At 36.2% G+C, this 12804-nt stretch overlaps 1 protein-coding gene across 2 annotated transcripts in view; it reads left to right on the top strand.

The window, feature by feature from the left end:
* The first annotated feature begins 270 nt into the window (after positions 1-270).
* The window catches only part of MYSM1 (Myb like, SWIRM and MPN domains 1), a 42340-nt gene continuing 29806 nt past the window's right edge, over positions 271-12804 (top strand). For both annotated transcript variants that reach the window (XR_003004663.1, XM_024756226.1), the window contains exons 1-7: positions 271-359; positions 3836-3911; positions 5763-5833; positions 7781-7858; positions 7952-7975; positions 9093-9171; positions 11947-12045. Coding sequence is in view for 1 of the 2 variants with exons in the window: in XM_024756226.1 (XP_024611994.1) it covers positions 295-359; positions 3836-3911; positions 5763-5833; positions 7781-7858; positions 7952-7975; positions 9093-9171; positions 11947-12045 (492 nt within the window). In the remaining variant the exon portion in view is untranslated. The remainder of the gene's footprint in view (positions 360-3835; positions 3912-5762; positions 5834-7780; positions 7859-7951; positions 7976-9092; positions 9172-11946; positions 12046-12804) is intronic.

Here is a 12804-nt window from a genome sequence, read left to right as displayed (position 1 = left end):
TTACAAATTAGAGAAGTGAGGCGCCAAAGAATTTATGCAAGAGCACGGTCTCTTCAAAACCCCAGCCTGGGTTACTTGCCAAGGTCTTTACAAGTCAACAAAAGTCAAAAGGGCCAAGCCACACGGTTCCGCAGCATCTTTTTCTCTGAAAGCCCCGCTTCACTGAAAGCTCTGCTGAGCAAGGGAAGGGCTGGCCGAGGCTTCGACTCCGCCCCGTGACGCATAGGACCCCGCCTTCAGGCCCTCCACCTCTCGCGGGATCTCTCGAGAAGACGGCCGGGGTCAGGTTCCATCATGGCGGCGGAAGAGGCGGATGTGGATATCGAAGGGGACGTGGTGCCAGTGGCGGCACAGTCTGGGTGAGGCGTAGAGACTGGGTCTTGCAGAGACGAGGAGGGGCGCAGATGTGAGGAGGGTATCCTAGAAAGATCGCGGTTCCAGCAGGGGCCAGGGGAGCGGAAGACCATCCGCTGGGCCAGGGTCTCCTAGCGGCCAGGGAGACGCCTCGCCTATCCCGCTTGCGGGCTCCTCCTGAGCCCAGGGTGCGGGTACCGGAGGCTAGTGACTGACGGCCCTTTAACCTTTTACCGGCATGCCGTGAGGGCGCCGGCCGCGCCTAGCGCGTTGTCCACTCTTCAGCAATTAGATTCCTTCTTCCATTACTGCCACCGCCCAACAATAACTAGAACAAGGGCGGCCCCTGGACAGTACCCGAGCTTAGGAGTCTTGTTCCATCGCTTGCAGGCCGTGTGACCTTGGGCGTGTCGTTTTATCCCTACCGGCCACCGGTTACCTTTTCCATGTAGGGATAGTTACGAAAAACTTCCCGAGAAGCAGCGTGACTTGAAGGAAAGGGGCTGGACTTTAGAGTTGGACAGCTCTGGGTTGACCCTGCCAGTTACTAGCAGTGTGACCTTGGACCTCAGCTCATGTGTTAGCTGACAATCATGTTATGTACCTCATACGGTTATTGTGAAGATAAAATGAAATAATTATGGGATGTGCTCTAGCATAGGGTAGGTGCTCTGTAAATGTTGTGTTCTTTACCATCCCACCAGGGATAGTATTTTGAGGACCCAGTGAGGGGGTCATAATTTATTTACCAATTCCTGCAGAGCAGGCCAGTGTGATTTTAAACAGCATCCTCCAGCTTGAGACATCTAGCTGTTTGACTCCTCGCTTGCAGAGAGAGAAGTTGATACATGCCATTTTAAAAATGTGCTTTCAGAATCTTCTATTAGTAATGGAAGAGGCCTAGACTGGTCAGGAATCGGAAGACCTCAATTCTAAACTCAGCCATCTATGTTGCTTGTAGCTATGAACAACTTCATTACAAGTCTCTAGGTTGAACCATGTAAAACTGCCAATCTTAGACCATTTTTGACCTATAAAATAGCAATTTCACATGGTCCAACCTGATAATAGCGCCTCTGTAAATTGTGGAGAAGAGTACTAACCCTGCTCATGAGGCACCAAGATAGTGGGTCTAAAGTTCATTTAGTCATTCTCTCCCAAATCTTCAGGCAAAGCAGTCCGAGTCTGTACAAACGAATAAGCCTTTAATAACAATCATTGTTCACATTTGTGTAGATCAAGTTAATCTTGATCAAGTGCTGTTACATGCATGATTGGATTTACTTTTCACAATAAGTCTGTGAAATAAATGGGAGGGATTCTTATCTGCAGTCCAGAGAGAAATGAGCTGGCCTTGGAAACACTAAAGATCATCTGAGAGCATTGGCTTTACCCCTTTCCATGGGTTCCTCTTTATTTTTCTGATTGTGTTTTATTTCTCTTTTTCCTTTTTCTTTCCTTTCTCATTATTCTGCTGAGCCTTAAGTCTGCTGGTGGCACCTGTAATCGTATTAGTCTCAGGCAACCAATAACAGATTACGGGTTCCTGATGGTCAGAGCCATTGCCTTATACAATTCCACAGAGCATCATTAACATTATATTCTGGTGAAAGTTGCTCCTTGGTGTTGGGGACTCTGATCATATGGCATTTGGTGTGAGTGAACACTTAGTTGCCCCTCTGAATTGTGTAGTTACAGCTGATTATAACATCTGTGGAACCCTTGAGGATTAAGTGAAAACACTTTTAAGTCTTTGCTAAGTGCTGGTTACCAAAGTTAGAAGATGGCATTGAAATGTTTTGGTTTCCCTTCTTTGTCATCCTCCATTTCTTCTGCTTATTCTTTAAATCATAATGTTCCAAGGGATTTTTGTCGTAAGACTTCTCACTAACCACACAGTCCCATCTCTCAAGACTTAAATTTCTGTTAAGTTGGACCATATGAAATTTTCCCAACGTTCCACCATTTTTGACTTACAAAAACAACAGTTTCTTAAGTTCCACCCAATACATGCTGATGTTTCCCAAATCTCTTTCCTGAGCTTCACATCCATTTATCCAATTCTCTGAATCTGTTTGCCCTTGGGCTTTCCACAAGCACCTCAGCTTCACTTTATAGAAACTTTCCTTACCCAACCTGCCTCTCCAAGTTCCCCAGTTCAATGAGTGGCACCATCCACCTAGTCATGCAAGGCACAGACCTAGATTTTATCCCTTTTCCTTACCTCTCTCCTATCAGGGTCTGTTGATTCTGAGTATCCTCTCAAATGTGATCACTTCTTCCTGTTCACACTGTTTGTTCTTTAGGTCTGAATTACTGTCACCTCTCTCTAGTATCTATATAATCACTCCGTCTTAACCACTTCTTGTCTCTTTGACCCCCTTCTAGTCTTTTCTGAAGTTAGAGCAATCTTTTCTTACATCCAGACCTTATCATGTTATTCCCTTCAGTCCTCAATTAGCTTTATGATAAAATCTTTATTCCTTAACTCCTAGAGACCTGTGTGATCCATGCCCCACCTATCTTGTTCATTCAGTCATTCAGCGAATATTGATTATCTTTTATATGCCAAGCCCTGGGTATATAGCAGTCATCCAAACTAAGTCCTTGCTCTCATAGAGCTAACATTCTTATTGGATGAGACAGACAATAAACCTTATATATATGCCAGATGGAGAGAAACCTGTAGATAGGTTTTTGCAGTCTAAGAGGTACAAATTCTTTACACTAGACTGAGAAAAGTCAGTAACTAGGAAGCTTTATAACCTCAAAACGTACAGAAGCAAATATTAAATTTAATTATATCACAGATTGGGCCTCCTCAAACTTAACTATTCAGGCTTTTTCCATATGAAGTGAACAGGGTGACTTTAGAAACGTCTAATTAGTGAAAAGAGTGAGAATTAAAGTTTAATCCCCCATGAACATAGAAAAGCCCCCAAGTAACCCAAGTTAATTTTTTTTTATGTGAGTTGTTACTAAAGCATCACATTTCTTATCTCTTCACTGTACTGTCCTCCTTTGAGTATTTTCTTTTGGTTCTTCTATCTGTTCTGGCTTTTTTTTTTGAGGGTGGTACTGTTGATGGGTGGCTTCTATGCTTCAGATATAACTAAAAGAATTAATTGTAAAGTTGAATTCCTGTATACACATGCATATTCATCAAAAGAAATCTGAAGTGTTGGTTCATAGCCACAGAATATGTTGTAGTTGCTGTTTGGAGGTATTTTTTCCCTCATGAAGTTGTTTATTGGGAGAAGGAGAAGTCTGATATTTAGCAATTGAAATAGGGTGGATTAAAGCCACTATATATTTCACAGGCCAAAGGTAGAGCAGGCATCTGCAATGTTAAATCTGTTAAGGGGGGAAAGGAACTAAATATTTGCTTAACATCTGAAACCTTCCAGTCACTGTGCTCTGTAAATTATGTTCATTAACTGGTATAATCTCACTTTCATACCCATTTTCTTAATTATTACAGAAGTGATGAAAATACAGCATCTGTTTTACAAGACCACTATCTTGACTCATCGTGGAGAACTGAGAATGGTCTTATTGTAAGTATTTTATGGGAATATCAGGTGCATTAAGCCATTACTGAGTACCCAGAGTACCTCTTTTTTTTTTTTTTTTAAACTTGGTTCTAATTCTCAGCAGTCACAGAGGTAATATATTGAAACCTTTCTCTTAACTTAAAAATAGAAGGAATTTATTCTTTCTTCTTTTCACTTTGAAAAAATGGCCTTTTAGGAATCAACTTAGGAGCCAGTTAGATTTAGGTATGAATCATTGCTCTACCACTTATCAGATTTGTGAACCTTAGTTTCTTCATCTAAAAAATCGGGATCATTGCATGCTTCGTTTCTTCATTTAACAGTTATTTATCAAGTACTTACTATGTGCCAGACACTAGGCCAAGTTTGGGGGATACACCTGTAATCAAGACAGACATGGTCCTGCTCTCAAGGAGCTTATATTCTAAAGGGGAGTCAGGTGGTAAACAAGTAGACTAATTATAAATCGTGAAGGACATAAGCAAGATGCTGACTGCGAGTTACAAGGTGGGGAATCTACTTTAGATAAAGTTGGTGAGGGAAACTGAGGAGGTGACATTTAAGTTGAAAACAATAGATATGTGAAGAATTGATGAAAAATATTCTAGGCAGAAAGAATAGCAGCACAAAGGCTCTGGTTGAAACCCAGTGTCTAGAATATAGTGGGAAAGGGGAGGGGATGACAGCTGTGACAAGGTTGGAAAGGCAAATGAGGGGAATCAAAGAGACTAGTTAGGAAACATTTGTAGGAATCTAAGCACGATTTGGTGGTGGCTTGGCCTAAGGTTGTGGTAGAAGTTGACAGATTTGAATTATGTTTTGGAGGCAGAACTGCTTGATAAATTGGGTGTGGGGATTGAGGAAAAAGGAAAGAATCCAGGATGATTCCTGGGTTTCTAGCTGGAATAGCTTGGTGACTAGTAGTACTGTTTACAAAATTGGGAAGGCAGGGGGAGAAGCAGGTGAATGTATGTTATGGTGAGTTTTATTTTGAATGTGTTAAGTTTAAGAAGCCTATTAGAGGGGCTTCCCTGGTGGCACAGTGGTTAAGAATCCGCCTGCCAATGCAGGGGACACGGGTTCGAGCCCCAGTCTGGGAAGATCCCACATGCTGCGGAGCAACTAAGCCCATGCACCAAAACTACTGAGCCTGCGCTCTAGAGCCCACGAGCCACAAATGCTGAGCCCACGTGCCACAATCACTGAAGCCCATGTGCCTAGAGCCTGTGTTCTGCAACAAGAGAAGCCACTACAGTGAGAAGCCCACACACCACAATGAAGACCCAACACAGCCAAAAATTAAATAAATAAATAAATAAATAAATTTTTTTTAGAAAGAAGCCTATTAGAAATCCAAGTGGAAATTTTGAGTGAGCAGTTAGTTATAACAGTCTAAATAGAGCTTGGAGAAGAGACCTGGGCTGAAAATTTTTAAGTTTTGAGAGTTAAAAAAGAGTATGATTATTTAAGGAGAGATTGTGGCTTAAGGGAAAAAAAGAATTGTGGTGAGTTTTGGGAATAGGTGAAGTATCTAGCAAAATGCCTAATACCTAAAAGTTCCTCATACAGAATAGCCATTATTACTTTATCATGGGTAGGAGCCTGAGCCTTGGAATCCAAGGCTCAAGTCTCTTCTCTCCTGCTTGAAATGTCAGTGAATGCCTTTATGGATGCATCTGTGAAGAAGTAATGCCTATCTCATAGCATTATTGTGGGAATCAAAGATATGTCTGTGTGCTCAGTAAATGGTAGCTTTATTATTTGTAATCATTGTATTGTGTATTTTTATTTAACAAAACAAGATAATTTCAAAAAGCAGTAAATAAAGAAATTTATTCTTCCTTTTTTTAATAGCCTTGGACTCTGGATAGCACCATCAGTGAAGAGAACAGAGCTGTCATTGAGAAAATGTTGTTGGAAGAAGAGTATCCTTTAATGATTATGAGGAAAGTAAAGATTTCAGGGTTAAAAATCCATAAATGCAAAACTTACAGAAGAGACCACTGTTAGTTACCAGATAGTATATAACTGCTAGTATATAATGTGTTACCTGCCTATTCTGTTTTACCACTAAGTCTGAGATCTGACTCAATATTTTTGAGTTTCTGTTGTCAACCAACTCTTTATACTATCTTAATATTGAGTAGAAATTATAGAGTGTTTCATGTTTTAACGTTTTTTGGCCATGCCACGCAGCATGTGGGATCTTAGTTCCCTGATCAAACCTGTGCCCCCTGCAGCGGAAGCATGGAGTCCTAACCCCTGAGCCGCCAGGGAATTCCCTGTAGAGTGTTTTAAATCAGCTAGAATCTTTAGTCGAAGTCCAAATCATTCAGTTTAAACCTCCATTTTCAGTTATATGAGACATTAATTTGTCCAAGGACATAGAATTAAAATATGTAAAAGTTCTCACTTCTTACTCTACCGATTTACAGGTGTTAATGGGAGCAATCCAAGTAAAAAGCAGAAAACTATAGAATGAAGATTTTTTTCACCAGAAGTTGTAGGTCCTTATTCACAGTTCAGCCACTGGCTTCTTGTCCTTATTTCTTTCATCTATTTGTGATGTTTGCAACTTAACTTTTTTAGGACTCCATTTTTTATATGTAAAATGAAAGGATTGAACAAAAAGATTTCTGATTTATAAAGGTTATTAATACTACTCTAATAAGTAGTGAGTGGTTTATTTTCAACTCACCTGTGTTTCATGGATTTTTATCTCCTCTTTAAGCCAGAATATCTATTCTTTTTATTACCAGTTATTGCTACATTGTTTTCGGGGTGTCTTTGTACCTTTAATTATCATAGGTTAGCCCTTTCTAGGCTTTCTTACTCTCTAACTCTCCCCAAACATTACAGTTATAGCCCAGATCATTGCTTTTCAGTAGAAAAATAGTGCAAGTCATATATCATTTACAGTTTCTAGTAGCCACGTAATTGTAATAACATTTTATTTAACCCAGTATATTTAAAATATTGTTTCAACATTTAATCACTATATAAACATTATTGAGATGTTTTGCATTCTTTGTTTTATACTCTTTGAAATCCAGTGTGTATTTTATACTTACAGTACATCTCAGTTTGTACTAACCACATTTCACGTACTCAGTAGCTACACATGTGGCTATCGGCTAATACGTTGAACAGTGCCATTCTAGATTAATGAATATTTAAGTAGTCACTGGTTCATTTCCAGATTTGGGAACAAAATAATGAGAATAAAAGCTATGTGAGCTCTTGGAGGACAGGGTTAATGTTTTCTCTCTTTGTCCTCAGCACCTAGTACCTAGCATAGTGCCTCATGTACACAATACATGTACACAAAATACAATATTTGTTAAGTGAAGAATATCTCAGACTAATCTAAAGTATTGCAGTATAGGCTAGGTTTAAAAAGTCTGAGAGGGAGACTCTCTGGTAAATTTGACCCAAGCGTTTGTTATTTTTGTTAGGATAGAGAGCAACCCTAAACTCTTCTCTGTTACTTTCAGAAATATGAAAGCAAATACTCCTAAATTACCCTGGACAACCAATCAGATTCATCTGTTACATTCTCCATGTGTTTTAGGAAAAAAGATTTAAATAAAACATTGAGGATATATCTTCTCTTAGCCACTAAATAAGGAAGAGAAACTAACTTTTATGTAGCACACATTTTGTGCAGGTACTGTGTCATGTGTGACTTCACATGTAATATTTAATCCATATAACAACCCTGTGAGGTATAAACATTTTTGTCATAATTTTTGCAGACCTGGTTTAGCTAGAATTCAAGTGTGACTTTCACAAGTATGTGAGTGCCTGCTTTAAGTTGCATAAAAATTATAGGACTTTATTATTTTTTTAAAAGTTCCTTAATAATTACACAGGTATTATTTATCCAAAAAGTCACTTCCAGGAAAATTCTGGCTTGATCAAAAGGAAGATGATAAAAAATACATGAAGAGGTAAAATCAATTTATAATACTTTTAAAAGTCTGAATTGTATTTTTAAAAACTTCTTCACAAGCTTCCTTATTTTCTTTTTTCATGTGGTGCAGTCTGCAGAAACCAGCAAAAATCATGTATGTACTTATGTTTTATATTTTAAAATCTTTTTGATTAGTTAAAAGTTATGGAAAAATTAAGCAAAAAGTTATAGCTGGCCTGTGGAAAAGCCCTCTTGACCTTGGGTTATACAAAAATATAAAGTCAAAATTTCTTGTACAGATGTTGGAATGTCACAAGATAATTTTATTATTGTTATTAATTTATTGGAATTTTTTTAGGGCCCTACAAAAAGGTGGTTTTCTAGGGATTTGTGGGGAACATTTTTATAAAGCTGCCCTTTAATATGTTCGGAATTGACTTGATTCCTGTTGCCCTGTCAGTTAGTTTTCAGTCGTTTCAAACAAAAATTTAAATTGAATTTGTGGCTTTCAAAAATTATCTAGAGAAATTAAGTATTAACTGTTTTATAAACATCCTTTCCCTACAATTGCAGAAAGTTTGATGTTATTTGGTGTTTCTAAACTTTCATGTTTATAATCCCTTAGAGGGTAGATTTCCAATTACCAACAGTTTGAGCCCTGAGCAGACTTTGGCTTTTGCATTTTGCTGAACAGACAACAGAAACCAAATAAAGTCAATGAAAAGATTAATGGTTTGCTTGAATTAAATTAGTGAGTTTCATCACTTTTTAACTTCTTAATGTCCTGCATTTCAAAAGCAATAAATGTAATGTCACAGTATTTTTACCTGTTTTCTGGCTTGATATTTACATAGATTTACATAGAAGAATAAGAGAGATGATATTTCTGGAGCCAGTTTAAACTCTGACATGCCAGTTGACAAGCCAATTTAAACTCTGGATTTGGAAATATATTAACATCTGCTGCTTTGTGTCCAGTCTGAGGAAGCCTACTTGTTATCACATTGACTTCCTTTGATGTCTTTTAGTATTATCTTCACTCAGACCCAAGGATTATGTTTTTGGGGGCTCCTACCATCCTGAGCTAGAAAAGTATACAAGACAGGGCAAATCTGTTCCCCCAGGTAGAGACTGCAGCCTTCTTCTTCTCTTTTTAATTCTTAGACTCAAAGTATTAAATTTAGCCCATGGCTTTGTATAACCTTTAGCTGCATAAATATGGAATGTTCCATTTCAGAAATTTTTTTTGCAACTCCTCTTTTTCCCCTCAGGGTACACTCTCCTACAAAACCAGCCAGTTACTCAGTAAAGTGGACGATAGAAGAAAAAGAGCTGTTTGAACAAGGGCTGGTAAATAGAGCAATTTTTAATTTATAGTAAAATAATTCTAGAAGCAAATATTGATAGAATTATAAGGTTAAATTAATTTATAGAGACTGGAAATTTCTTTCTAATTACAGTGATCATATCTATAGTTTTTCTGTAGTTAGAGTGATGTTTGTAGTATAATATAAGTGAATTCCTTTTAACTCATACCTAAGTAAATAAAATATTAAAATAGATTTGGATCAATATTGATTTTCACCCCTTTTTTGTATTAATAAAATCCAAGAAATTGTACTATATCTGCATACATGACACCAACTACCTGGATTAAAAGGCAAAATTATTTGGTCACCTGATCTTTCCTCTAGGGAAAAAACATGTATATTTGGAACCGTCTGGGTGATCAGCTGAGTTTTTTTTTTAATTCAGATATTTGGCATTGTGCACACAGTCTAAATATTTCAGTGGATGTAATTAAAGACCAGAAACATTATTTTTGCATGAATGTCTCACTGAGATCTATTTAAACGTCCACAAGTTGCATAATGGAAAAAAATATGTGCGTAAGTTTCTGATAATGAGAAAACTCCGTAATATAATGAAGCTTAACAAAACATGCAGGAATTTTTTTTAACTGTCAATAGTAGATTATATCTTTTTCTTACATGTTACCCAGTATTGTACTAATTAATTTTGAAATTATATATATTTATATATTACATATATAGAATATTTATGTAATATTATGTAGGATTCATGAATGCAAATTGAAACATCATTGTTAATATTTCTGCAGATGACAGGAAATAAAATGTGTTTGTATTTTTATAGTTAACATCACCATGCCATGTATGTTCTGTGATGTTTTATATAAATACATAAACTATTTTGAGGGTTTTATCTCCTGAGATTTTTCTCCTGTACTGTTGATTTTTTTATATTGGTATTTTAGTCTGTTGCATGATTATCATTTATATAATCTAATTAACTAGTCATTTATTTAAGATTGCTGACAACTTTGGTGTTTTGTTCATTACCAAAGATCAGAACACACACACACACCCATACACACACACGGGTTGTGAATTTTTAGGTTATTGTTGACTTTGGTGGTAGTTATAAAGGCTGTATCTGCATGGTTCAAAAGTCAAATGGTACGTAAAGTTGTAGGGTGTTAAGTCTCCCTCTGACTCCTGTTTCAACCTTTAGTTCTCTTTGCCTCAGGTAACCATTGTCATCTGTTCTTGTATATCCTTCCAGAGATACTTTGTCCCTGTAAAAGCAAGTGTCTGTTTATTTAGGTACATATGTAGATATCTATATCTTTATCTACCTATCTGTCTATATACATAGATACTTTAAACCTAGAATATTTTCCCACAAAAATACATGGAACCATTGGTTGTATTCCCAGCTTTTTAACCTATTAGTATCATTTGTTTATAGACTGAATTCTGTCAGGCTTGAGAGAAGGAAATTATGTGGTACTGAATGATGAAAGATTTTTCCTTCTCTGTCTTGTCCCTTTGCTCTCTTTTTAAATTGGTAAATGTTTTCTTTGCTCCTCTTGTTAGTGTCCCCTCTCCAATTTTCATAGTGTCCAAGCCCCTGCAATCCTAACTAGTCAAACTTTATCCAAATCCTTCCTGTTTCCAAAAGTGATCCATGCTACCAAGTTACCTATTTGCCTTCATCACACAATACAGATAACTAAATCTTCAGTAAGTTGATCTCAGTTAGGTATTAGTTAAGAACAATCTTAAATAATTAATTTATACTTAGTAATCATTTTCTCAGAAGTACTTTCAGTTTTAAGAAATTGTCCATATGTCAGATTTTCTAATGAATACCAGAAATAAGTGTATAAATTAAGTTTTATCATTTAGGTCAGAACTTTGAAGATGATTTATTGCCGTAAGTCATGACTGTCTGACCTGTAAATCTGGCCCTGGAATCAGCTTCTCTGAATTGTTGTGGGTTTTTTTTTTTTTTCTTCTTTAAATAGTTTTAAGAATTCTAAGAAAGGATTGTTGAGCTACTTTGAGAAGTAGAGAATATCTTGTGTTGGAGATAATGTAAAGGAGATTTATGTATCAAATGATAGGCTTGATACCTAAAAATCCTGTCTCACTTTAAAATTATAATGCGTTCCTGTCTGTACTGCAGAACACACCAGAGCTCCCTCAAGTTCTCAGTTTTTCCCTGCACAGCTTCAGTATAAGTAGGTATACAGCCTTTGACAGTGGAGGGGTGTAGGGAGATGTTGGTTGCAGGTCGCTTCATTTGTGATTCACTCTTGTAAGTCAGTTTACTGTGATATCTGTATAGTGTAAAAGTATCTGCTATGGAACATGTAATAGTTACTGTAACAGATGGAATCTGGGTAAAAAAAAAATATTTTGAAATTAGTGTCAGAACATATTCAGTTGATTCTACAATTGGAAAATATAACCTGCCTCCCTTTTAGGCACTTTTTTTTAAGTTATCTTAAATTTGGAACATCATAATGTACACTACCAATACATAATGTTAGGAATACATAGAAGTGATGGGTCTTCATTTAGGTAGCTATAAAAAGAAAACAAATTTCTAAATCATTTTGGTCTGTTTTCAGATGTCAAGATTTGAAAAGAAGAATGTGGGCTTTGATTTTAGGAGTCTTAACTATGTATTGTACGTGAGGCTTCATTGTGTGCTTTAGAAAATAAATAAAGATAGGGTTTTTTTTTAATATGGCAGTAGTTTGGAATATTAAGTAAGCTAATCAAAAGCTATTTCTTTTCCATTTTGACAACATAGGCTAAATTTGGCCGAAGGTGGACCAAAATTGCAAAGCTAGTTGGAAGTCGCAGTGTTTTACAAGTGAAGAGTTATGCCAGACAGTACTTTAAAAATAAGGTAAGCAGAATATAAATACCCTAGTGATAATATTTTAAATAAATAAAATTAATAAGCAGAAATACTTCTTTAATTCAAGCATTAAAGTCTTAATGTTCAAAGTTTTTATAGTGAAAGTACTTATGCCCATAAAGTACCCTATAAATGTTTGTCTTCAAAAATCTCAAAGCATATATTCAATGTATTGAGTATTGCTATTAAATAGGCATTATTATTTTACTCCACTTAATTTCATGCAGTTAAATAGGACAAAATATTAATTGCTCAAAAACATCCTATAAAGCAAATAATATTCCAAAGAGAAAACCTTAGAAGTCATTGTTTCCTGGAAATTTAAATTTCTTTTCAAATATTTGCATTAAACTTTTAAGAATGATTAGAACTTAGGGGCCAAAAATGCTAACATGATTCTAAAATCTTTTTAATAGCAATGAAACTTGTACAATTATTATGAAGAATTGTCTGAAAACTTTAATAAATTGCAGTGTTCAGAAATGTACAGTTATGGTCTAGTTCCTTAGTCTTTCAAGTAATTTGTGCTATATTCAACCATGTAGTTTTGATACTTAGAATTTTTCTAATATGTTCTGCTTGAGTTCTCGAAACATAATTATATAGAATTTGAAAGTATCTTAAGTGAAATTTGGTGTTTTAATGTAAATAGGGTTGGCCCTTAAGTGAAATTTGGTGTTTTCTTTTAATGTAAATAGATAAGGTTGACTCTGTTTACTTTTTTTTTTTTTTTTTTTTTTTTTTTTT

Source organism: Neophocaena asiaeorientalis, unplaced genomic scaffold (assembly GCF_003031525.2).
Source record: "Neophocaena asiaeorientalis asiaeorientalis breed wild unplaced genomic scaffold, Neophocaena_asiaeorientalis_V1.1 scaffold205, whole genome shotgun sequence".
NCBI lineage: Eukaryota > Metazoa > Chordata > Mammalia > Artiodactyla > Phocoenidae > Neophocaena > Neophocaena asiaeorientalis.
The sequence above is the reverse complement of the archived record's forward strand: the minus strand, read 5'-3'. Positions and strand labels throughout refer to the sequence as shown.